Genomic DNA, 27,679 nt, shown 5'->3' on the forward strand with positions numbered 1-27,679 from the left:
ACATCTGTTGACTATGCTTGTGTCACTAACAGTGTATCCCTCAACAGAAAATTTCAGTGGGAATATTAATAAAAAAGTTGAATCCTTTTGTCTCTGAACACAGTTCATAATGTTGTGATTAAGGCTGTCCGGTTAAAAAGGTGCAACTTTAATGAGAATCCGTAAGTCAAAGAATATTTTACATTAAAATTAAGGAAGCTCCGGTTTGCCATCCTTGATAAATCACTTAAGTTAATCTGCCAAACAAACAAGACCGCGAGAATGGCAGAACAATGCAGAGTACCTATGCATGTGTAAAACACTTTATACGGACCAAAAAGGACACTACCCTAGGTTCTCCAGCAGTAATGCACAGGTTTGGGACAGGATTTAATAACACCACAGCATACACAGGTCTGAAATCCAAAAGACTGTTAAAGCTCTCAATTGTGTAAATAAAGCAAGAGCAAAGCAGGTAATCTGAACACCAGGGCAGAAATATTTGAAAATAATGGGCCCAAATAAACACTAACTGCTACTTTTCTTAGTAATTGTCTTATATTATATCACGTTCTGCAGTGGTACTCACTGAATATTACAATGATTCAAGTTCTGCCCAGCAAGCCATTGTTAGCTAGAGGTAGTTTGGAAGAGAAAAGTGAACATGACGTTTAAAAGTGAACAATTATGTAACGTAAGGGCCAAATAGTGCATCAAAGCACAATTTAATTGAAATATTGCACAAAATATTGTTTTTTCACATTATATAATTTTTATATACAATAAGATATGGCCTCACAGGAGTAAATGAACGAGCATCTGTATAGCATGCATACATCCAAAGTGTATCCTATTGCTTAGGAAGGCACTACCACAAGAATGATAACAGCTTGAAACTGAATTTGAATTTGAATTTAAAAACATTTATATAGCGCACTTATACCACGCGGTTTCATGGCGCTTTAGAATTGCGAGGAGGTGGCAGGAGCAGAGAGGTTAGGCAGCAAAGGCTCGAGAGAAAAGTAGAGTTTTAAGACTTTTCCAAAACTCTGTGTAGGAAGGTGTCGTGCGGAGTTCCACAGGAAGGGAGTTCCAGAACACAGGGGCGAGAACCGCAAATTTTGTTCCGCCAGCCTTTTTCTTTTTAAATCGGGGGACAGTTAGGAGGGCCAAGTGGGTGGAGCGGAGCTCTCTGCCAGGGGTGTAAGGCTTGATGGCAGAGCAGATGAACTCCGGGGCGGTGCCCATTTTGGCCTGGAAAGTGAGGCAGCCAAGCTTGAACAAGGCTCGCTCTTTCACCGGCAACCAGTGCAGTGCCTGCAGTAGAGGGGAAGCCCGATGGAATTTAGGCAGGCCATGGATCAGGCGAGCCGCCTGATTCTGCACTAGTTGCAGACGGTGAATGGCGTAAGCAGGCGCGCCGTTATAGATGATGTTGCCGTAGTCAAGGCGCGACAGCACCATTGCCATCACTATAATCTTTAGGGCAGGGAGTGAAAAGAATCGAGAGATCTTCCTAATGGTTCTGAGGGAAAAAAAACAAGAAGAAACAACAGAACTAACCTGTGAGTGGACAGAAAGTGAGGGGTTCAAGAGGATTCCAAGGGTTTTGACTTTGGGAACCGGGAGTGGGGGAGCACCAAGTGGAGAAGGCCAGTGAGACGGGGACCAGGGGCTGCAACCACCTCCGGTCAAGACTAGTTCCGTCTTGTCCGGATTGAGTTTGAGGTGGTTGCAGTTCATCCAATCCTGAATGAACAGCATAACAGATTGAACATTCTGGAAGGATGAAGGGGAATGAGAAAGGTTGAAAATTAGCTGGAGGTCATCGGCGTAATTGAACACCGTGAGCTCGAGCTGCTGTAACATAAAAATGAGGGGAAAGATGTATAAATTAAACAGAAGGGGGGAAAGTGAGGAACCTTGGGGGACCCCGCACATAACCCTACGGGAGACGGCAGTGAAGCCAGCTAGATGGACCGCCTGAGCCCTGTCGCTCAGGAAGGACTCAAGCCAGGCGAAGGCTAGGCCCTCTATCCCCGCCGCCCTGTCACGGGTGAGAAGGATGGAGTGGTCCACCATGTCAAAAGCGGCGGACAGGTCTAAAAGAATGAGGGCCTGCGGGAGATTGGTGTCAATGCCCTCGCGTAGGCTGTCCATCACTGAGACCACTACCTTCTCCGTGGAGTGGAGGGGGCGAAAGCCCGCCTGCCGAGAGGAGAGGCAGTGGTTGGTTTCCACGTAGGTGCTCAGGGTGGTGGTAAAGTGGGTTTCTAAGACCTTACCCAGGTAGGGTAGGAGGGAGATGGGACGGTAGTTCAGGGGGGATGAAGGGTCCCCGCTGGCCTTTTTTAAAATAGGGATAACAGCTGCAAATTTGTGGGGGGCGGGGACCACTCCATTGCTGAGTGAGTCATTCAGAAGTGTGAGGGGTGGAGATGGGCATGCTAGGAAGATTTCTCTCAGGATATGAGCAGGGGCAAAGTCCAGAGGGGAGCCTGACTTCACCCTGTGAAGCAGGGGGAGGAGCGTGGCTTTGGTCAAGGGGGGAATGGAGGTGAGTTTGGAGGTGGCAGCAGGGGGGGGAGGGATTGGTGAATGTGGGGGATGTGGAAGGGATGTTAGCCTTAATCTTTGTGACCTTATCAACAAAAAACTAGATGGAGAAAGTGAATAACTAAGTTTTCAATTGCTACAAACAAGGTTTTGTGTCTGCCGAAGAGCAGTAGGAAAGGATAATGTTACTTACCCAGTTAGCATCTGTTCTTGGCATGTAGAGCTGTAGAATCTCATGCTTTGCATACACCTGCCATCTAGTGTTGGGTCCGGATGTTTGCAAATTGTTTTCGAAGAAGTCTTTCCAGTCACGAGGTACGTTGACTCCTCCGTTCGGTGATAGTGTGCATGGTCATCAACTCTAGTGTTAGATTGTTTTCCCACAGAGGGTGAGAATGGAGTTACTAGGTGTAGAATTGAGATGTCCCTGCGTATGTATGTAAACTGAGACACTGCAACAACTACAGGAGACCGGGTGGGCGCATGTGAATCTACATGCCAAAAACAGATGCTTACTGGGTAAGTAACATCCGTTTGAGGCATGTGAGCTATGGATCACATGCTTTGCATAGACTATACAGCAGTATACTCCCAAAGTGGTGGCTAACCTGTAGTTGTTTGAAACGGTGTTTTAAGTACTGCCTGCCCTACATTAGCTTGTTGCCTTGCTAACACATCTACACAGTAGTGTTAAGTAATTGTGTGTGGTGTAGACCATCTAGCTCCCTTACATATGTCCGCTAGAGGAATTTTGCCTAAAAAGGCCATAGTAAACCCTATCTTGCATGCAGAATGCGCTCTAGAGGTTATGGATAAAGTTCTTTTGGCTTTAGCATAGCACATTTCAATGCATTTAACAATCCATCTTGAAATGCCTGATTTAGAGATGGGGTTGCCCTTGTGAGATGGCACAAATGCAATATCTGTTTGGTTTTGCGAAAATCTTTGGTCCTTTCCATATAGTAAAGCACTTCTAACGTCAAACATGTGGGGAGCCCTTTCTGCCACTGAATCAAGTTGAGGAAAAAAAATAGTTATCTCAACTGATTGGTTAATATGAAAAGCAGAAACCACTTTGGGAAGAAATTTTTAATTGGTGCAAAGAGCAACTGTCTTAATGGAGTTGAAATAAGGGTTCTTCCAGGGTTTAAGCCTGTAGCTCAACAACTCTTCTCAATGAAGTGATAGGAATGAGGAAAGCAACTATCCATGAGACAAACTGTAGAGGACATTTATGTAAGGGTTCAAAGGGTGGACCCATAAGTCTTGTATGGACAATATCTGGATTCCACACTGGTGCAGGTGGAAGTCTTGGTGGCATTACCCTTTTCAAACCTTCCATGAAAGCTTTGATTACCGGAATTTTGAAAAGAGATGAATGTTGTCCGTTTTGAAAATAGGCAGCCATTGCAGCAAGTTGCAAACGAATAGACGTGTAAGTTAACCCGGTTTGCTGTAAATGCAATAGGTAACAGACAATATTTTGTATAGAGGTGACTAGAGAATTGATTTTGTTGTTATTACAATAGATAACAACTCTTTTCCATTTTGCATTCTACAGTAGACCTAAAATCGCCTTCCTGTAGTAGAGGAAGTACCTGTTGAAGGGTCACCATGTGAGAGTGCTTTGACAATATGTATTAGTTCAACTCTCTCAGATCTAGACTAGATCTTAGTGAGCCGTCCTTTTTGGGGATAAGAAAGTAGAGAGAATAGACTCCTCACCCTTGGTACTTAAGTGGAACTGGTTCTATAGCTCCTTTCAGTAAGAAAGATTGCACCTCTTCCTAGTTGTGAAAACGAGGTGGACTATTTGGAGGATTGGTGGCAAGCTCCAGGCATTAACCATGCTGGATAATTCCAAGCACCCATTTGTCGGTTGTTATAGATTCCCACAGGTGTGGAATAATCGGAGGAAGGGGCGTCACTAGGGTTGGTGTCACCCAGTGAGGTAACTCATGGTGTCACCCCCTAACGACTTAACCCATGGACCTGTGGATCCGCTCTGCATGAGACCTTCGGTGCCAGTCGACTTACTGGCCGATGCCACTGAGGCGAGGATCAGCGCACCTTCCCTCTGCTCAGTTTCGCCTCAGCCACACCACTCCGGAGCTTTCACCTTTTCTGGGCCGGTTCAGCCAGCGCCTTAGGTCTGCGTGTGGCAGCTTCATCAACGGGAGCGATGTGGCTCAGTATGGGGTCCGGGCACCAAGCGATTTTCTGGCTGATGGCCTAGCGTTGCTGTATTTCAACTCCCGGGCCCTGCCCCCAAGTGCACCGCTCTATTGCCCCAGTGTAGGGAAGCCACTGCTCAGACGTTAGGCCTGCAAGGGAGCGCCAGTCGATAACTCTGGCCGCTGCTCCGTGTCGGCAAGCCTGCACCTCCCTGGACCCCGCCGTTTCGCAGTGGCTCTCTGGGTGGGCTCTTTACGGCCTGTTAGGCCCCTCACCGGCTCCCGGTCCCCGGCAGCCTCAGCTCTCCCTCCGTCTTTGAGTTGGAGCCATGTGTTGGGCGCTCCACGTTTCTCTACGCCCTTTAGAGCAGGCTGTACTATTTCTCTAAACCTGGTGAATCGGCCTGTTCTGTTTCTCTGAGCCCAGTGGAGTTTCCTGTCCTGTTTATCTAAGCCCAGTGGAGTTTCCTGTCCTGTTTCTCTGAGCCAGGTAGAGTTGCCTGCCCTGTTTCTCTGATCCCGATGGATCTGCCTGTCTTGTTTCTTTGAACAGCATCGCTTGTCCTGTTGCTGTGAGCCCGGTGGCGTTGCCTATCCTTTTTCTCTGAGCCCGGTGCAGCTGCCTGTCCTGTTTCTCTGAGCCCGGTGCAGCTGCCTGTCCTGTTTCTCTGAGCCCGGTGCAGCTGCCTGTCCTGTTTCTCTGAGCCCGGTGCAGCTGCCTGTCCTGTTTCTCCAAGCCCGGTGCAGCAGCCTGTCCTGTTTCTCTGAGCCCTTACGGAGCAGACTGTTCTGCTTCTGGGACCCTGAGGAGCAGCCTATCCTTTTCTGTGAGCCCGAAGGAGCAGCCTGTCCTTTTTTGTGTGCCGGATGGAGCAGCCTGTCCTTTTTTGTGTGCCGGATGTGGCTGCCTGTCCTTTTCTGTGAGCCCGAAGGAGCTGCCTATCCTGTTTCTCTGCGCCCAGTGCAGCAGCATCCTGTCCTGATTCTCGAAGACTGGTGCAGTAGCCTGTCCTGTTTCTCTGAGCCTGGTGGAGCAGTCTGTACTGCTTCTGTGAGTCTAGTGAAGCTGTGTGTCCCATTTCTCGAAGGCCAGTGGAGCTGCCTGTTTCTGTGATCCCATTGGCGTGGACTGTCCTGCGTCCGTGAATCCGGTGGAGCAGCCTGTCCTGTTTCTGTGAGCCCACTGGATCTGACTGTTCTGCTTCTGGGAGCCCGGTTGAGTTGTCTGTACTGTTTCTGTGAGTCCAGTGAAGCTGCCTGTTCTGTTTCTGTGCCCAGTGGAGCTGCCTGTCCTGTTTCGGTGAGCCTGGTTAAGCTGACTGTCAGGATTCTCTGTGAATGAGTCCAGTACATGTCTTCCTGTCTTGTCACTCTGAGTCTCTGAGGCTGCTGGTGCCCTATTTTTCTGTGAGGAGAGCCTGTCCTGTCTGAATGCGCTGTGTCCACAGTAGGCAGAATGTCCCAGTGCCATGTATCCACTTGCACTCTACCGATGGTTGAGGTGCAGCGCCCTGCCCCGTGGAACGGACAGTCTTCACTCTATGAGCTGCGGGCTCTGCCTTGTCCCCTCTGGGTCGCCCAGCTTCCTGCAGGAACAAGTGGCAGTCTGTCCTAGACTGTCCACAGCTCAGGGCCTGTCCCCTGTGTGGCTAAGCCCGGTCGGCACGCTGAGAGAGGGCGTCCTAATGCTCCCTGCCCCTTCCCGAGCTGCCTGCTGCACCCCTGGGTCTCTATTGCCATCTGCAGGTCATGTAGCTGTATTATACAGCTGCCACTTGCACCCTGCATGCTGTGCTTGGGGAGAGAGGAAAGTTGGGGGCAGTGTGAGGTTCCTGGTGTAACTGTGAGTGGCTGAAGGTTGTATGCATGTGAGGTGGGCACAGGTGTGTGAGCAATGCATGAACAGTGACGTTTTGAGTTTTCGCTGAAGTTCCTTCAGGGGAGCTTTTCATAGATAAGTTTCAGTGGTACAAAAACACAGGAGTAGCCAACGTGCTGCAAGACAACAAACATGGCAGGAACTAATGTCACACTATTTGTACACTGTATATTAAGGCGAGGTGGGGTGAAACACATTTCCCTACTTTTCACATCTGAAAGATGGGGACATGAAGCAAAGTAAGCGTGTTCCATTTTAATTACACAAAACAAGAAAAGTACAGAACCAGTTTGCTCCATTTCATTATCAAAAATAACGTCAGATGGGCGGGTGTCACCCCATGTGATGGTGTCACCGGTGCGGTCCGCACCCCCCTAGTGACGCCACTGATTGGAGGGGGGGTGTAGTCACTGCTTATTAGGGAAAGGGGAGTTACGGGGTGTGGTGTTTTTACCCCTGCCTTTTTAACTGTTTCCCCTATAACCTCCTCTGAAAAATCCTCTTTGAGATGAGGACTGGTTGTTACCCTTGTAAGAGAAAGTGTTTTGATCTGAGTTGTTGGCTTGGACGCTCCCCAGTAAAAAAAAAAGCATCGAAAGGAACCTCTGTTTGAAGGAGACTGAAGTGCTGCCTTAGATTTGGCAACTTCAGTGTCCTTTTTCCTTTTTTCTAGCGCTTGATCAACTCCAGGGTCAAAAAGATGTTATCAAAAGGGGTAGTTAAAATGACTTGTTGGACCCAGAAATCCATAACCAGGCATGCCTGCTGACTAAAACGCTAGAATTTATTTCCCTAGATACGGTGTCAGCAGCATCTAGAGCACACCTTATGGAAGAATTGGAAAGTAATGTACCTTCCTGGACTAAATGTTGAGCTTTGGCTTTATTCTCCTCTGGGAGAAACTGTAGTAATTGCTCCATTTCGTCCCAGTGCACCCTATTGTATCTGGCTAGGATGCCCTGCTTGTTAGCAATGCGCCAATGATTAGCAGCTTGTGCAGCTATGGGTTTGCCAGAAGCATCAATGAGTTTTGACTCTTTATCTGGGGGAGGAGCATCCCCAGAAGCTTGCTTATGAGCATTAGATACTACTTAAGAGTCAAGAGGTAACTGGCCTTTAATAAACACTGTATCTGATGGAGAAGGATTTTATTTCATGTCGACTCAAGGAGTGACTCATGCACGTACAGGGTCTTTAAAAATCATGCCTGGAGGAGCGTGACCAAGATGCCTGCGCGGTAGGACACAGATTTGTGTCCCTCCGTGTGTGTGGGAGGCCTACACAGACCCGCCCAGGGCCTTGGAGGCGATTCAGACCTCGCAGGGCATGGTTCCAGGACGAAGTGAGTGTCCCACTGCGTGAGAGTAGGACCTTGCAGCATACCGAGAGCGGACGCTGAGAAGCGGTCTCCCGGCAGAGGTGGGAGCGCCTAACAGAGACGGGGCACCCGGCACCAAGGGAGGCCCGTGTCTGTAGCTCCGAGGAGCGCCTTTGCTCGGACTGAACTCGGCCTCTGGGCTGCCACGAGGCATTTGTCAGCTCGCCCTTCGCTGGGTCGGGGGGTATTCCGGGTGGTGCGTGTTCCGGGCGGCGGCCCGCTTGCTTGCGCTCCCCCAGCTGACGGCCCTGGCTGAGTGAATCGGCGGACTGAGAGCACGGTAGAAAGGCTGGGTCCGGACTGGGCCTAAGTGGTCCGCAGATCAGCGGACGGAGCACAACTTGAGCATGGCCCTGACAGCCACTGACCTCCAGAGATCTGCCAGGTATGTAATAGATCACCGGCGTGTCTGAGAGGTGTAGCGCCAAGGGCACAGTGCTATCGACCCTGCCTACGGAGGGTTTGTTTTAACGGCTCCAGCGGGAGAGAAGGGCGAACGACACCTGGGCAGGCGGAGAGACTGGACCTGGTGTGAGGCCTTAGCGATCCGCAGATCGGTGGACGGTCTGTTTTGGAGAGGTATTGTACTGAAGGACACACAGGATTCCAGAGATAAAGAGGTTCGCATAGCCAGGGTTGCCAGCATCTACATTAGTACTTAGTGTAGCAGCTGGGACCCATCGTGCTTGCGAAGGAAGGTGCACGACATTGCAGCAGCACGCTCTAAGAAGGAGAAGTCGCTAAAGAAGCTCCTCCTAAAGCAGCCTGGGCACTCCACGACCCAAGATGAGAAGGGGGCCAGCACAATGGAGGGCGACGAGTCCCCAGCGACCAAAGCATTTTATGGTCGAGCTCTTCACGGCCATAAAGGATTACATTCAAGAATTCAGGTCCCAACTGGCATCGGACTTGCAAGAGGTGCGTCGTGATGTGGATGAAATGTGTGAGAGAGTGGTGACTCTTGAGGAACACGACGTCAGCAGGGATGAAGAACTCCATCACCTGCAGCAAGACATGCTACGCCTCAGAGAGCAGAACATCGATCTCCAGGCTCATACAGAAGACCTGGAGAACCGTTCCTGGCGGAGCAATGTGAGAATCAGGGTTGTTCCATGAAAGGAGGAAGGGGACAATCTCAGGGCATATGTCAGTGCACTATTCCAGCAAATCCTTAGGGAAGATGAGGTATCAGTCATTCAAATGGACCGCGTCCACCGAGTGGGTCTCCCGCGAGGTAACAAAGCGCCTCCTCTGACATACTCGTGTGTGTTCTTGATTTTCAATTAAAGGAACAGATTATTCGGAAAGCGCGGGAGGGCAAACCCATACAAATACGCGGACACCAACCAGCCATATTCCAGTATTTAGCGGCCTACACACTCATAAAAAGACAGGCATTTAAAGGGGTGACCACTCACCTGCATGAGAGCAATGTTCCTTACTCTTGGGCCCACCCCTTCCTCCTTAATTCAATCATCAGGGCAAGCTGATGAAAATCAGATTGCTGGAGGAAGCAATGGAGATCCTTGGTCTCGAAAATACCAATTCAACAGAGGGCGCTGAACAAACCAGCTCACAGCGTGCACACCACGCTACGAGATGGCAACGAGTGGGCAAGACAACACCAGTCAAGAAACCAGACAGGGCCACGAAGGATAGGGAAAGAGAGGCAGAGCTTTCCACCCTATCGCAAGCATCGGAGAGCCCTGCCACCTCGTGAGGTATGCAGCTGATGGCCCTGGGGTAGGCTCACAGACAGGCGCCGGAGGATGGAAGGGAGTGTCCGGTTCATTTTCCTGGCTGTTCTTCTGCGTTGAGGTGGACACTTGTTAAACCCCTCACGGGCTGGACAGTAGTCTCAGCCAAGATCCCCTGGACTTTACCTTCTGTGATGGACTTTGGTCATGTTCTTCTTTTTGAATTCTTTGCTTCTAGACGTTCTAATGTTTCTTTTTTTGGGGGATGGGGTTCGTCGGGGATCTCCGCACCAGTTCACGTGCCAGGGCTGTCTATTGAGGGGCGAGGCAGGGTCTATGTTGGTGATCCGAAGATTGGTCAGACAAGGGGCTAGCACCTTTTATTGTATATATTCTGGATAATACATGGGTAGGGATCTCAAGGTAGTGAGCTTAAATGTTTGTGGGCTAAATAACCCATAAAAAGAGATGCAGTGCTTTCCCTCTTTGAAAATGCCGAAAGTGACATTTGCCTCCTCCAGGAGACGCATCTGCTCTCCAAAGATATTATGCGAAAGCACGATAGGAGATTTCCGCAACAGGTTTGGTCCGCTGGGCCGTCCAAGAAAAATGGGGTGGCTATCTTACTGGGAGCCCGCTGCCCGTGCAAGACAATATCGACTGTGGCGGAAATAAAAGGGCGACTGTTGGCCATAAGGGTACAATGGGGGGAGACACACCTTACTATTGGGCTGCTTTACACCCCCGATGAGAAACAGGAACCCTTCCTTCTCTCAGCCTTGGCAAAGGTTTGCGCGTCCCCGGATGCCGCGATTCTGGATGGGGGAGATTTGAATCTCGTGATGGACGCAGGGCTGGATAGGTCGGGGCAGCGGATGCACCAAGCTGGGGCTCTCTCATCGATGGGGAGGGGATGGCTGGAATATAGTGGATGGCTGGAAGTTAGTGGATTGCATGATATGTGGCGGATTCAGCACCCCACAGAGCGAGACAATACATATTACTCTGCCTCGCATAAAACGTATGCGCAGCTCGACCACTTTCTGGCCTCTACTTCAATCATGTCTAACCATCATTCAGCCGCAATTACCCCCTGCTCTCGTTATGATCACGCCCTAATTTTCATCCTTTTTCCTGCACAGCATACATGAGCATTCCCTCTGGGTGGCGGCTTAGAGAGAATCTATTGCACTCTGAAGATGTAGTTAACCTTTTGCATGCTCATGAGCTCGTCATGAGGCACGGTGCTCCGGTGCTCAGGACTAGCTCAGCATGGGACGTGGAATGCTCAGGTGCGGGGAGAATTCCCCTGCTGTGCTGAGCGTTCCACGGAAGCCAATGCACCTGTGACGAGCTGAGCTCATCATGAGCACAGAAGCACTGTAGCTCATGACGAGCTCAGCTCGTCATTAGCATGCGGGCGCTGTGCGCGCCCCCCATCCCCCCAGCACAGCGGGTGAATTACCCCCGGAGCGAAGGGGTTAAGCGCATGCGAGACACTATAATACACTATTTCCAGGCTAATGATGTAGGGTCTACTTCACTGTCAGCGGAATGGGAAGCCCTGAAGCTGGTAGCGCGAAGGGAAGTTCATCGCTATTGCGGCCACTTATAACGCGCTATGCAGAGAAAAACTCACTGAGTTAGAGAGGGTGGTAGGAGAGCTAGAGGCAATCCATAACCGCATAGGGGCTCCGAGAGTGTGGAGAGAGCTAGAGAATCGCAGACGTATGCTAAAACACTTAGATCAGGAAAGAGCAGAACATGCTTTCCTGAGGCTGTGACACAAATTTTACCTTAGCAGTGTTAAGTGCGGGAAGATGTTGGCCCATAGGTTGCGGGCTAAGACGCATACGTCCTTAATTCAAGCGGTTCGGGATCACTCCGGAGTAGAACAGTGTGCCTTTGACCAGATTGTGGACGCCTTCTGTAGTTTTTAGAATCTTCTTTACATAGAGCAAGACCTGCAACTGCAAGACCCAAACGCATATCTGAGCATGTGTGGGATAACACGTCTTCCCAGAGCAGTGACAGAGGAACTTGATTCTGAAAATCCGCATAGAGGAAGTGATTTTGGCCATCTCTAGACTGAAATTGGCCAAAATCGCTGGGTCCGGATGGATTCCCAGCCTCATTTTATAAAACATTTTGTGCGGAGCTGGTTCCCTTTTTAACCAGACTGCTTAATTCCTTTCTTAAAATGGGGGAAGAGGCGCCTTTTATGTCTGAAGCAGCGATCTCCGTTATATTGAAACCTGGTAAAAACGCACGGGAACGCATGTTCTACAGACCTATTTCGCTTTTCAACATTGATGCGAAGCTCTTTATAGGAATTTCAGTGGCACACCTCAATCCCCGGATGGCCAACATTATAGACCCAGATCAATAGTGTTTTATCCCCTCTAGGCAAGGAGAAGACAATGCCAAAAGGTTTTTACACCTCATCGATAGCATACAGCGGTCCAAAAAACAGGCCTTTGTCTTCTCAATAGATGCCGAAAAGGCCTTCGTTTGCATGGCTTGGGGCTATTTATCCGCAGCGCTGCACAGCTATGGGCCCGGTGATAACTTCTTGCAATGGATCAGGTGCATATATCGTGCGCCTAAGGCGTTTATGCGGGTTAATGGGTGTAGGTCGGCATTTTTTTCCATCACCCGAGCGACACGCCAGGGTAGCCCCCTGTCTCCGCTTTAATTTGTGCTCTATATGGAGCCTTTCGCTCAGCGGATCTGAGCAAACCATAGTGTCGTTGGTCTTAAGTTCGGGGCAGACGTCCATAAAATTAGTCTAGATGCGGATGATGTGATCCTCTCTCAGACAGCCTTGGACGAGCCTACCCGCTTTGCTCGATGCACCTGCTGCCTTCGGTGAAGTCTCTGGAAGTAAACCTAGGTAAATCACTGATCTTGAATCTCTCAATTCCCCCTGATGACGTGGAGACCCTGCAAAGGGATTTCACCTTCCACTGGACACACACGGACAAAACATATCTTAGGTTTAAGTTGACTCCGACCATTACTAAGACAGTCTCACTAAATTACGCCCTGTTGCTGGAACACACGACCAAGGCGCTGGACACCTGGTCACGTCTTCGGTTGTCATTGTTCGGGAGGATTGCAGTGGTGAAAACGACGGTTCTCCCGCACATCCTGTATATTTTTCAGATGCTCCTGATGACCCCCACCGCCTGGAACGTTCAAGAAACTACAGTCCCTCACTAATAGGTTTAAGTGGGATCAGAAAAAGCCAAGTCTATCTCTCGCTCAAATGAAATGCACGAAGGCTCAGGGTGGCTTGGGTCTCCCTCTAGTAGGCGACTACTACCAAGCATTGTGCCTTCGCTACCTAGTGGAATGGAATAGGCCTCTGTCCAGTAAACATTGGAATTTTATGGATCAATCAGTCGCTGGTGCGAACATATGGAGGGAACTGTGGTTACCCAGCAAACAGAGCATGGGGGCTATATTCCTCCCGTGTTACTTCGCCTACCCTCAAGGTGTGGGATACAGTAGCCTTATCGAAAGGGTGGAGGTCTTTCCCATCACCTATGTCCCCCATTGTAGACAACCCTGATTTACCATCGGGACAGGCATCAACAGTGTTTCAGAGGTGGAGGGAGGAAGGCTGCAAGAGGGCTGGGTCCCTTTTGGATACGAAAGGGTCGATACTATTCGACCAACTTCAGAAAGATTATGAACTTCTAGCAATGGACGCATTTCCCTATAGTCAGATTTGTCTTTGGGTTAATAGGCCCGTCAATTATGACCGTATGTCCAGACCCCTCACCTTGTTCAAAAGGTAGTTAGTGCGCAAGACGGAGGATCGCGGCTTATCTCCGAACTGTATTCCATGCTTATGACACACCCCCCTGGACACCGTACGCGGGTGCAGGTGCTCTGGGAAATGGAATTGGGTAGGCCCTTATCCCCTAAGGAATGGGAGCACATTCTATATAGGGCACACCATACTGCACATAAAACAGCTGGGGCGGAGATCGAGACCACTTTCAAAGAAGTTAAGTATTGGTACTACACCCCTGCCCGCCTGCACTGCTGGGACAAGAACAAAACTGATCTCTGTTGGATGGGCTGCTGGTTAACTGGAACTTTAGCTCACCTGCTATGGCACTGTCTGAAACTGCAACGATATTGGACAGCGGTTCTTGATGATATTGATGCTGCGTTTCAGATTGCACTGCCCCGTTCCCCATAATACACATTACTAGGCCTCTCTACCCTAAAGCCTTCCGGTTGAGGTCCCTCCGAGGTAGACAGATAGCATTAGTGTGGCTGGCAGCCCGACAGGTCATCTTAGCTCTGTGTGGGACGACGACGCCCGAGGTACTGGCCTGGGTTCATCACTTGTGGCAACTCCTAGCTATGGAGCGCATGTCGCTCAGTGTGGAGGGGAATGGTCAAGATTATACGAAATTATGAGGCCCCTTTTGCAATTACTCACGAAAGACCTGAGACGTGACATGCCTTAAATACCTACAGATCCTCAAGTTGCTTCCAGTAGATCCTCTTGGTCACATTCAAAAGTTGGCAGATTGAGTACAGACCCTTTAGCGAGTGATGCTTGGTGATACGGGCTCACGGCGTAAGGTAGTACTGGTGCGGAGAGGGGGGGTGGGATAGGGGTTTGGGGGGGGGGGATTTTTGTCTATGTTGTTTTCTCTTTGTTTTATTTTGGTTTCAGTTTGGTTGCCATTAAATTGTAAGTCAACACAGATGCCCTACACTTTCACTTATTACGTGGCCGGCTTCCGGGTTGTTTGCCTCCAAGCTGTGTACTCATGCTCATTTTTTCGCCCTGCCGGCCTTGAGATGTAGGCAGGAAGCTGTGTTCATATATCATGATTTCCACAAATAAAAATGATTGATTCTAAAAATCTCATCTGCGTGCCTCATCATACCTTTGAGCATAGGGAGTGTGTGGCTCAACCTGTGTGAGTCTTCCGCTAAGAATTCTTTGTGGAGCTCCACCCCATGGTATTGTACAGCCCTGGCAATGAGTTCTTGATAAGAGAAATTGTGATTAGGTGGAAACGGTTTGGCAGGGTAAAGGTCAGGGTCATTATCCGTTGGAGGATCAATTGTATAATCGGTCCATGAATCCGCTGGTACGTGCGTCTCCCTCATCAGTATTGTCTCCTCCATGGGGAGATAATGGAAAGTGATGAGGAGTAATATGTAAAGGATGTAAAATTGGGGAGGAGAAGGAAGTGATGGTCGTGGATGAAAATAGCTAGTACCAACATGTTTCTTCTTCAAAGGGATTTTAGAATGACTATCATCATGAGGAAGCTTGTGCTTGGATGGTGTCTTGGGCTGAATATATCCTGTGCCACGATTAATATAGTGGTTCTTTTGTTTTGGATCTGGTTTCGATGGAACAATGTCTATATTCAGATCAAAAGGTTCCAACGGGGGTTCTTTGGTTTTCGGTACAGAAGATTTTGGAACCAAGATGGAGTGACAGAAGGCTGTTTACTGGTTTTCAGTGTCGAAGGTTTCAGCTCCAAAACTACTTTGTACTTGGAACCGGAAGGTTTCAGCTCCGAAGTGACTTTGGGCTGGCTGTCTCGGTCCCAAGCCGGAAGGCTAGACAGTATGTTTTGGTGTCGAGCCATGAGGCAGAGTGTCAGAAACATTGTGTCGTTGCCGACCTTGGCCAGAAGGCAGAGGTGGTGCCAAAGCCTTAGATTTGAGAGGGATGGGTGGACGGAGCAAAGGTTTTTCTGTACTCATATCACCCTGTCCCTGCAGCACATCATCGACGTTTATCTCAAACTCTGAATCAGGGTCCGACACTTCGAAGGCCCGTTCTTCCTCAGTCGCTGTGGGCTCAAGGGCATCATGCTCGGAATCTTCACCGAAGATATCTGGCTTGTGGTCGATATGCTGGCGCTGCATCTCCCGACGTCAAGCCTGATGATCTTGGTGAGTTTTCTTGGATCGAAAAGAGTTGCACGCGCCACAGTCTTGTTGTCTGTGCTCTGGAGACAAGAAAAAATTACAAACCTGGTGCAAGTCGGTATACAGGTACTTGGTGTGGCACCGAGTGCAGAATTTAAATGGAGTCCGGTCCATTGGCGAAGAGCCGGACCGACGTAGTTAAACCCGAAGGCCGCCCACAAGATTTTCTGTTTGGAAATGGAGATTTCGTTGACCGAATCAAAACGCGAAGTGGGAAACTCGTTTGAAACAATACCATCGAGAGTAGAGTGGATTGCGCTCCGAGGGTACCCGAGAAATGATTCCAAACCGGAGTGCAACAATACACATCCGAACCCGATGGCGGAAAAAAAACAATCTAACAATGGAATCGATGACCATGCACACTATCACAGAAAAGAGGAGTCACCGTACCTCGTGACTTGAAAGACTTCTTCGTAGACAAAAACTTGCAAACATCCGGATTCAATACTGGATGTCAGGAGTATGCAAAGCATGTGATCTACAGCTCACATGCCTCAAAGAGGAGCTTTCTAGTTTCACTGTGACAACAGAAAATAACTTTCCATCAATAATAACGAAATTTAGGAACCAACTGCTACATCTACAAATAAAAAAAAATAACAGCAAATAGTATTACAACTCAAAGTAAATACTAAAAATGTCAAGGAATAGGCTGTAATAAAAGAGTTGACCACATTACAGCTAACACCAACTTACCTTACATTTCCAGCCATTTGTTGGTACAGAGTCCATAATCGGTTGTAAACAAAAGGTATGATACCCCTTATCGCATGTGTCACACACCAACATCATGTTATCTTCTCCAGATTGCCTAAAATAAAAGACAATACATACATAATTCAACCGTTTTAACTGATGTTTCAGTGTATGATTGTTTCTTTGGGGACACACGATTGACTTCTTTCACGGATGTCGAATCTGAATGTGAGAAAGACCAGGGTGGGTCATATCCTCAAAGGAAAAACTCAAACTAGAAAAGGTAATCCAGAGTTAAAATGACAAAACCACACCACCTCTTGTTTAATATTTAATGCTAAGAAGTTCTACACTACCGTGATTAGCTTATTCTTTAATGACATTGCACGCAGCATTTGCAGCAATTCCCTGAATCTGTGATTGCTTCTTTGTTCAACCAGGGAAAAGAAAAATAAGAAAAATTAAATTAAAGACAAACGTTTCACTCAAATGGTCAATAAATCACACCAAAAAGTTTCATTTCACCTTCTAAAATCACTATATTTTGAGCTATGCACCAAAGTTGTAGTTTACAATTTTTCTAGCACTTTTGAGGTTTCCACATACATGTACTTCATAGGTGAAAGCAATAGGGAAACCATGAAGTCTCAAAAAAGAAAACCTTACTTATATTTAACACCATCTAGCTGGTTAGTCACACCCAGATGCTAGATCCCGTGACAAACTGAAAAAACAGATAGAACTTCAAAATAACACAAAACAAGATTTGCATATGAAACTGAAACACTTGCTACATATCTTTCAACTTTAAAAACTAAATGTAGAAAAAAAACTGAACGGCATAAAATTAGAAACATTAGGTTAAAAATGTTTACAGCATTTTCTATCTGCTTGTAAAACTGTCCTGAGATCATGTGTTAAAGAACTTTATTACAGAATATCTTTCTCAAGAAGTATACCTATCAAATAAGACCTTACACAATTCCCAAATAATCCAAAAGATCCGGACTATATATTCAACACATCCTGTGGTAAGAGTCTGCACAATTTACCAACACTGAAACAAACTATCATTATATATTGTTCTAAAGTTATAGTTACAAGCACACAGTGCTCAAAACCCTCAATCAGTGGATTTTTTTTTAATTCTGTGCCCTACCTCTCCTTTATCGTCTTAGTCAGCATGTTAAACTGATAAAAATCATTTTTATTTCCAAACCAAGATTTACATTTTCAAAAGTTAAACAGGCCTAGGAGTATAAAACATGTAACCATCCTCTTTCTAGGAAACTACACAATTAGTCACAATACTATGCCACACTAACTCAAATGTGGGGGGGAATGATTGTTCTAAAACAACACTAATGCTAAAAAGCAAATGTCATCCAATACTTCAGGCTTCCAAGATCCTTTACATAAAATGCTACCCCATATGATAACAAGCATTGGAAATGCAATAGGTCTCGCATTAGAAAAGTTGGAGCTATTGGTCTTGTAAATGACAATATATTTTATTTATGCGTTGGTTTTTAAAATAGCTAAATTGATAGCTTTGTCATTTACAATGCCAATAGTTATAACTTTGGCGAATGTGACACCTATAGCATTTGTAATGCAACATGTTTTGTATTTACGTGACTTAGATGGCAGCTCTGGTCGTTATGCCACATCTCTAGAGAGATGTACGAAGTACTGAGGAAGACAAGATAAACTGCACTTCAATAATGATGTCGAAATTAAGTTAGTACCTCTTTGATCGTTTTACTGCAAAATTGTGAAAATTATGAGACTCTAGTTCAGAACAGGTCGAATATAGCTGTAGGACAAGGCAATCCAAGAAGTGCCAGTTGTTGTGGTGGCGAGTGATGTTGTGGCGTTCAGTGATGCTGTGGTAGCGCATAGTGATGTTGTTGGTGTGTGGGGCTATGGGGGTGGGGGGGTGGGGGGTGGGGTGTGTGGGGGGGGTGGTGGGTATGTGGGGGGGGTGAGTGGGGTTGTGTGTGTGGGGGGCGAGTGGGGTTGTGTGTGTGGGGGGTTGTGTGTGTGTGTGGGGGGTTGTGTGTGTGTGGGATTGTGTGTGTGGGCAAAATGTATTCCTGATGGTTTAATTATATGTGCAGCAACCGACTAGCATGTGGGTAGAAGCATTGTGCAGGGAGAGAGAGGGGAGGTGCTGGCGGCTAGGGAGGGGGAACAGATGGCGATGGCTGGAGATTACACAGACGGCGGCCTATAGCTTAGCCCTGGCCTGCACAGTATTACTCTCCCGCACAGCTTCCAGACCTTGTTGGCAACTGAGTGGCAGCTGCTATACACATTTAGCACTCTTGCAATGAAAACTATGCTCCGGCGAAAACCAGATGCAAGATCCACGCATGACACCCTACCTGAGGGAATGGACCCAGAAAGGACAACCCCTCAAAAAAACCTGAAGACCAGACCAACCATCAGACCCCACTCATCTGCGAAAGCCCAACAAAGAGGCAGTCCAGGAACCGAGGCAGAGAAACAAAGTGGAACCACATGGGACCGATCACCTCAAGCTCGAAACGTGTGTCAATGCAGTTATGAAGACGACCGGGCATACACCTTCCAGATGCCAGCACAGAAGAGGAGAGCACATAGAACTGCTCACGCCGTAGCCAGCAGTACTACGGGAGTGTCTCCTTTTCTCCTATTAAGGAAAAGAATGCAGAGGTCAGAGGTGTTTCCTGATTGGTTAAAAGACACGTTTCCTAAAGATAAACCTTGCTATTGTATTATTGCCAAATTGGTCAAACAGAGTTGAGGCTGCACACCTGAAACGAGAGTTATATTACGATGCCACTCGTGAGGTAAAGTGCTTTGAGTTTCAAAAAAATAAATCTGGGTTCTCAAACAACCGAACAAGGTAATGAAGGGAAAAACTGTATATTCTGAATCCATTCAAGTTGAGAAAGTTACTAAAGGTGCTGTTTTCTTGCAAGCCAAAGGGTGGTGGAGTAAAAAAGATCTAATCAAATTAACACTTGAGCAGGCTCATGACATTTGCAAATATAAAAAAGTTGGAATTGGAAAGTTGGTTTAATTTGGGAAATTATGTTTTGTCTTCAGACCTTGTACAACCTCAGGTTATCAACTTTTTCGGATTCTGATCTCGCAAGGGAAATTTCTACTGATAGTGCACATGATAATAGGTTTTAGATCTCCATGATGATTCCGCTCCTATTGCATCTCATAACAGTGCACTGACTCACTCCAGAGTAACACGCTATGTTTCTATGCCTGCTAGGTTGAAAGATTTCTATGTGCATTAAAATTGTAATTCTGTGTTCATTAAAAAAGGGATGGTGATATAGCATGGGATTCATCTGGTGCTTAGGGCCATAACCACGCGAGTGATGATCTGGGCTCATCGCGAGCGAGGTCACGCACAATGTTTATATTTGTTTTGTAATAGCAAGCAGAGCCCCTGCGAGGCGATTATCTAATTATTTATTACATGTAACATACAGGGCTCATGGCGCATTCCTTCTCAATGGTATCTGTAACCGTATCTGGAGATGCAGTTGGGATTTCACGGAGAGTGGACCTGAGACCAGAGGGCTCCAACTTTACTGGAAATAAATCACAGTTTTACTTACCTTGGATGTCTACTGTGCCCTTCATTCCCACGCAAAAAGCCGCTGAGCCATGTGCAGCTGGAGAGTCTTGAATGGTCAAATGCAATCAGCTGAAAAATCGGCAACACAGTCACACAAATCTCCTGGAATGCGTTCAGCTGATAAAGGAGGGCGCGTTCTCGGCAAACTTAAAATAAAGGAGACCAAACTACGACAGAAGGCAGAGAAGGGGAGGGGGGAGGAGAAATGCGACACGGCGGGCAGGGGAGGGGGCGGAGCGGGGAGAGCGGCGATGAGGGTGTGAAGCAGCAGGGGCCTTTGAAGTGAAGTGAAGCTAAGCTTCACTTCAAAGGTGTGGGAGGAGTGCTGCTGGGGAACAGATGGTGATTTGATGATGTGCACTCGCGTTTTAGGTCAATGCGCATTGACCTAAAAGCGCACGGGCACAGCATCAAATCGCCAGCCAATCACCAGTCTAGGTAAACCTTATTTAAACCCCTATAGTCCCGCTCAATGCGCATGCGCATTGAGAGGCGAGACCTAAAGGGCAAATGTCATGCAATACTTCAGTTCCCAAGATCCTTTACATAGAATGCTGCCCCATATGTGTAGCGACAAAGCACACTAGTTAATAAAACTCAAACTGAACACTTATAGCTTATACTGTGCCAGCAATAAATGTTAATTTCATAGATGTTGGAATTGAGAACCTCATCACCTAGGCACCCTTACCCCACAATGTGCTATTGCAAAGAAAATCCTCAAGAATCCTGATAGTTGTGACTGGTGTGCCCTTGAAACCAAGGCATAGAACATAATAAACACACATTGCCTATTCTACATTTGAAAACTGACTAAACTCTGTAACGCACAGGTGACTGTGTATTCTGCCACTCCTCCCAGTAGAAACAATAATAGGGGGAATAAGCCATAACTGTAGCCAGGTATCATTTCCTTTTTAATTATTATTATTAGTAGAAGTTTTCAAGTAAAAAAATCAAAAGAGATGCGTAGTTTTCGGGCTTAAGAGGTCTCATTGCTTAGATTAATTGACAAGAAAAGAATGCATTTGCTGAATGGAGACAGACTGGAGGACGTAGGGTGGAATGACGGTCCTAAATATTTATCAGCTCATAATTTAGTTTTAAAAGCACCCATTACTGCTAAAAAAAAAAAACACACACAACGCTTAGTTAAGAGCAAAGGAAGAAAACTATTGCCACCCATATTCCTTGGTATATTACAAATACAGAAGTGAACAGCATAGAAAGTAGAATATTAGCCAAAAGAGACAATCCACCACCTAACAGCCTAACAGAGAGGAGGTTCTCCCGTTCAAACCACGAAGCAGTGGGAAAGCCAAAGATCGTACACCCTTCTGAAACTTGAACTTTTTTGTTACCTTTGCAAGGGGTTATTTGATTTTCACCTTTCTCCATTGGTCTGGCTATGTTGTGTGCCATGCAGCAAGTAAGGCTAGCAGAGGATCTCATAAATGGGTCAGAAAACAGAAATGGCCACAGGGCCATACCACCTCTTTGTCAGTCTTTTTAATGTTTCTCCATAGCAGCTAGAAAAGCAGCAAGACTCACTTCCAAAAGATGTAGTGCTTACTAAAGGCAAAGACTGAGAAGTAGGTTATGAGGTAATGGTTACGAGATCGGGCAGGTGGGCAGAATAGTCATTTATCGCTGACTAAGAATGCTCTACTTGCCTAGCTAGCACATTTTAAGAACTGATGACTCTGCAGCAAAAGATATTGATCACACTTACATCTTTGATGCACTTGGATCAATGGAGGTTGAACAGTATTGTATTGTATTCTATTTGCATTTGTATAGATATTACTACCCCTGACGAGGTGTAAAATCGCTTTTTTCGACGAGTAGCACACTACTCCGGGACCCATAGAGGATTAGTGTTGAATTAGTATAGTAAAACATGCAAGTAAATTTTAAATGGTGAAGAGGTTAGTCAGGTATTTGGATTCGGAAGGATAGAAGAGGAAAAAAGGTTTGTATTTATATAGCGCTTATTACCCCTAATGGGGTGTTGAAGCACGCTACTCCGGAAACCCATAAAGGATTAGTGGCAAATTAGTATGGTGAAATATGAAAGTAATTGAGGGGTGGATATTGGTCAGTTATTTGGATTGAGAAGGATAGTGGCGGGATAGAAGGGGAAGAAAGGTTTGCATTCATATAGCACCTGTTACCCCGGATGGGTGTTGAAGCGCTTTTCTGGAGAGTAGCACGCTACTCCGGAACTCATAAAGGATTAGTGTTGAAACTTAGTATTGTGAAATATGAAGTAATTCGAGTGGTGGATATGTTATTTACTTATTTAGATAGAGAAGGATAGGCGGTGGAATAGAAGAGGGAAAGAGGTTTGTATTTATATAGTGCTTGCTACCCCTGATGGGTTTTGAAGTGCTTTATTGGCGACTAGCCCACTACTCTGGAACCCATAAGGATTAGTGTTGAATTAGTATGGTGAAAAATAAAATTAATTTGAGTGGTGGATATGTTAGTCAGTTATTTGGATTGAGAAGGGTTGGGGAGGGGTAGAAAAGGGAAAAAAGGTTTGCATTTACATAGCGCTTGTAACCCAGATAGGGTGTTGAAACGCTTTATTGTCGAGTAGCACGCTACTCTGGAACTCAAAGGATTAGTGGTGAGTTTGTACAGTAAAATATGGAATTTGAGATGTGAACATGTTAGGCTCTATTTTGATTAAAAAGGATGGTGGAGGGATAGAAGAGTGAAGTATTTTTTTATTTTAGGTCATACCAGTAGGAGGAGGCTTTTGGGTGAGTAAAAATGTTTTTTGGAGGGGAAGAGTCAGAGGGTAGAGTTTAGAGAGGTTTGTTTTGGGGGATCAGTTTAGTAAAAGAGGTGTCAGATGATGCAGGGAGTGGTAGAGTAAGAGTTTAGAAAGGGTTATTTTGAGGATTATAGTAGTGGTATGGGGTTAGGGATAAACAAAAGCGTGGCTGTAGAGGATATATTGACAGATGTATAGGCTGAGAGATAGGGTAGTGCATTGGAAAGAGTAGTAGAAAAGTAGTTTGGGATGAGTCAGAAAGTTGGGCTAGAAGATATATTGAGAGAAGCATAGGCTACGAAATATGGTAGTGCATTGGAAATGCCAAATTAGAAGAAAGTGATAAATATATAGACCCATAAGTACATTGAAAGTATATAATGCATAAAGGAGGTAAGTATATGTAGATTAAAGATATGTATAGAGGTAAAGGATGAGAAATAGGGTAGTGCATTGGATATGCTTTTTCAGGAGAAAAGTAACAAGACACACAGATACAAGTACATGGAGTTACATAAATGCACAATGAAAGCAAGTACATGTTGACCAGAGATGATTTTATTCTACATGTGTATGTAAAGCAATACACAAAGATAGGTACATATCTATAGTGAAAATAAATGCTTATATACAGAGGGATATGCTGTAAATTTCTGTTTGTGTATGGTGCTTATGCGGGGAAGAAACAATTCTTGAGTAGTTTTCTGATGATAAGGTGGTTGTCGGTGGATCTTATGTTGGGGGGGTAAAGAGCTCCATAGTTTGGCTGCTTGAACAGAGAAGGATGTGCCACCCATGGTTTTTTCTTGTATCCTTTGTTGAATGTGATTGCTGATTTTATTCCTGATGACAGCAGTTCCATTCGATGTATTGCTTTGTGGGTGATACAATGTAGCTTGAACGTGGATCTTCTGGCAACTGGTGACCAATGCAGGGCTTTCAAGGTAGGTGAGATATGGTCTTGAGGTTTGATAGGCAAGAGTAGTCTGGCAGCCGAGTTCTGAATCCGATGTAGTCTTTTCATGGTTGTTAAAGGTGATCCGTGGTAGAGGCTATTGGCGTAATTGAGTGGACAGAACAAGGGAGATGGTAGCTTGGACTTTGTGTGGATATCCCAAATGAGGGAAAATTCATTGTAGCGTTTTTATAGTGACAATGCTTGATCTTGCTAGTTTGTCCACTTGGGCATTCATCGACAGCTTGGAGTCCATGGTGATTACGAGGTTTCTTACTTCCTTCGAAACTTTAGCCAAATTAATCCTAAACAAGTTCAAGATCCTTACCTGGTCAATTCACAAAACATCAAGAGCATAGGACCCTAATCCAGTAAGCACAGATACATCAATTTGTGTCGGTCAAATTCTTATGGATTTAAAGTTTAACTTAAGAAGCATAATGAGAACTTAAATGAAAAATGGGAGTGTGTGCTGGTGGCAGGATGTGCACGTGTCTACAATTTACCAGAAACCTTTGGACGTTGTATAAAGACAACAAAATTAATCAATAGGAAAAGTGTGGCTCTGAAAATACCCTAAAAACAAAGAAACAACCTTTTGCTAACTTACTTGCAGTTCTGGCACACTTTACAGTCTGGACACTGCCAGCCTGCTCGTTTTAAAGGTGTTACTGCAACATCCAGGCACATCCCGTGGTAATGCTGGCCACAGGTAGTACAAAATAGCTGGTCTGAGAGATCCCCAAAGCTGTCGCACACAGCACAGTTTGCATCTTCCTTTGCTGAAATAGATTACAAATGTGCAATAAGTCATTAATAGCACAAAAAGTCATTAATAGACAGTGATTTTCAGCTTCCATCAATCATTTGCATTTTCATGTCGCACATTTGTTGTGAAAACTTCAGCAGTAAACTCAGTCATCAACTGAACACGGAGGGGCATATGTCAAGGTAACTGTTTTGGTTGCAAATGAACAGAGGTACAATTAGGGCATTCGTTCAAGGGAATCCAATGACAACACATCAAAATCACAAGTTTGTGCTAGCTAAAATTTACTTAAGTATACCTACAGCAGCTCAGCCTACTACACTACGGCTTTATTTATGTAACGTAATGAGGTATATGTTCCATCTTGAGGACATTATGGTATTGTACAGAAATTATCAGACATATGTGCTGCTTCAAGTAGTGTTCATTTACTTTTTCGTTTACATTCTTTTGCTTTTTATGTGACTGATAATTATGCCTTTTTCAAGCTCATGCATTTCACTCTTTCTCCAAGATTTCATGTACATACATCTGAAATGATTCTTGTGTGATTGGTTTTACTTTTCTACTGTTGCATTACTAGGTTTCCATTTGGCAACACGTGCCTAGGGGCTTTAGCAAGGCTTTTTAATTTGTCCTCAACTGTCCCCAGGATTTGTTTTGTTCATTAACAGTAGACAGATATCATGTCTTGGACGGTAAAACGTAGAAACCCATGGTTTACTCATGTAAACAATATTTTGTGTGCCATACACTGTGCTTACACCTGGAAGACTACTGACAATTTAACTAAACCTTTAAAAATTCTCTTCATCAACATCATCCTCTGGTATAGGACTATGCATGGTGGATGGAGAGTGCGCAGGGGAAATGTCAAGTGGTACCTCTGGCAATGGTAAAGGAATTCTTAGGGGGGAAGTTTGAGCATGTTTTTTGAGCTGAACTGGAGGTGGCTTGGGAGAGACCATTTTCCTATTTTCAGGCACTATAATTATATGTGCAGTCTTGGATCTGGGCCGAAAAGCTCTTCGGTGTAACTATCCTTTTTCGGCGCAGACTTGTCTTGCTTGGGACCGAATTGTTTAGAAGGTTTTAGTGTCTATTGCAGTCTTTAGAGCAGTTCTAGGTTTCGGATCCGAAGTCTTGGTGTTGTGTTTCTTTTTCGGATCGAAGCTTTTCGGATTCGGAATTATTGGTCCCAAAGCCCATTTGAGATAGTCTGCCTTTGGAGCCGAAGTGTGTTTCGGTGCCGAGATGGGCTTTTGGTTGACTTTTTTCTGAACCGGAGTTGGCTTCGGTTCGATAGGGTTGGGAACTGCCTTCGGTGCTGAGCTTGTTTTCGGCTCGACCGGTTTCGGTACAGAGGGCTGCTTCGGTGCCGGAGTTAGTTTTGGTTTTAGGACCTTTTGCTTGTCAGGACCGACAGACTGACTTGAGCCCGAGTCGACTGGAGGATTTTTTAGATTCTTCGCTGCAGAGCCAGAAGGCAGGGCATCTGAAGGATTTGGTCGGTGTGCACCTGGACCCGGATGTGGAGGTGGAACCGAAGCCTGTCCCGGTATGGGGGTGTGAACAGGGTTGACGCTTGTACTCACGACCTGTTGACCAGCTGGAAGAAGATAGTCGTCTTTGGATTGTCCTTCGGCTCCAGAAGCTGAATCCTCTGCTTCGGAAATTACAAAGTGTAATCATCCGGGCCCACCACCAGATGGCGATCTATGCACTAGTGTGTGGTCTGCAGCTCATATGCCTCTAACATAATGTTCTCCACATTTTAAAGCTCCTGCCATCTAAGTCAGGACGTCCTACTATGCCAGAGCTAGCCTTTGTAGCACAGTCTTCTTCACACACTTTGAAGAAACTCTCTGGAATTATTGACCAGAATGAGATATGCCGACGTACTTTTTAGAAAACTTTATTAACTCAAATGTTCCCACACATATTATCTTATCCTACCTAAAATTATGTTAAGAACTAGGTTAAAAAATGGAGGGAGATGCATAGATCCCTGTCTAATTTGGCTAGGCCAATGGTAATTCAATTCCCTGCCCAACAGCCTCTATGACACGCTAAACCTGCCTTTATAGTTGCATTTTTATTTATTTAATTGATGCTGTACACAAATTGCCGAAAGAAAGCTGCCTCCAAGGGGCAGTGCAAACTATACCATTGAATCCAGGTTAGTCAGACAGACCTGGCTGTAAAACCTCAGACTTCGGTATGCAAGAAAAAAAATAGTTCTGTTTCTAATAACTGCACGGTTATGATCTGGTTGAAAATTAGTAGGCTGAACAAGTTTGTCACAGAGGCGCCTTAATCAAATCAGACAGCCCTCCACGCAGGAATAATGTGTTTATGTGGTTCCAAATACTGGGATCCAGCTTATCAGTGTTCAGTCTTAGGCACACACTAGCTTTTAGAAGTAATTGAAGTAATGAAAAAAGAGGGAAATGAATCCTCTTAAGAAGGAGTGGGTTGTAGAAGATGATCAATCACATAAAACATGCACAGAAATGAGAGCCTACTTACATCTTTCAGGAGCCTGGTCAATGTGTTCAGGACAAAGAAGGGAAAAATGACTGAAATCCTGGAAGGTACCGGCTCCAGCTGCACATGGGTAATGGTATGTATGCAGGCATTTCTCACCACAACACCGAATAGTGGCTCCAAGGTGCTTACAATACGCACAACGCTAAAAACACAATGCAAAAAAGAATTGCATGTTTAACAGGGGAACAAGATACATGGTTCTTACACACAGACTTTTACATACAGATTCAAATGTTAAGACAAACATTTGTAGGGCCATACAGAGAGAACTACATAACAAACACTACATTAATACAGGTTTGTGTTTCTTTGACTTACTATTCATTAGTGTGATTTATATGCATTATATAAATATGAGACAAAAACGATACTGGCAAAAATCAACAGAATGCAAGTGGCTTCTGAATCTATTTCGAACAACCACCATTAACTGAGCAGACCCTGTGTTCACATCTAGCTTTAACTGAATGTATGTAGCACTCAATTTTCTCAAGACGCAAGTTTTATTTCATTGCAATATTTGCAGGACATGGGCGCAACAGTTATTTGGAAGCAGTTTATACAGATTGGATTCATTGGTAACTCCCTGTACAAAAGGTAGTCACCTATCTGCCACACATCTGCTGTATAAAGTGGAAA

General features: G+C 45.8%; 1 protein-coding gene across 2 annotated transcripts in view; it reads right to left on the bottom strand.

Annotated features, from left to right (window-relative positions):
- The window catches only part of KMT2C (lysine methyltransferase 2C), a 1,555,522-nt gene that overhangs the window by 1,427,863 nt on the left and 99,980 nt on the right, over window positions 1-27,679 (bottom strand). For both annotated transcript variants that reach the window (XM_086941472.1, XM_086941471.1), the window contains exons 3-5: window positions 27,020-27,182; window positions 24,332-24,503; window positions 16,342-16,456 (exon numbers count right to left, since the gene is read on the bottom strand). In XM_086941472.1, coding sequence (XP_086797598.1) covers window positions 16,342-16,456; window positions 24,332-24,503; window positions 27,020-27,182 — 450 coding nt within the window. The remainder of the gene's footprint in view (window positions 1-16,341; window positions 16,457-24,331; window positions 24,504-27,019; window positions 27,183-27,679) is intronic.

The sequence above is a fragment of the Lissotriton vulgaris genome, chromosome 10 (assembly GCF_964263255.1).
Source record: "Lissotriton vulgaris chromosome 10, aLisVul1.2, whole genome shotgun sequence".
Taxonomy (NCBI): domain Eukaryota; kingdom Metazoa; phylum Chordata; class Amphibia; order Caudata; family Salamandridae; genus Lissotriton; species Lissotriton vulgaris.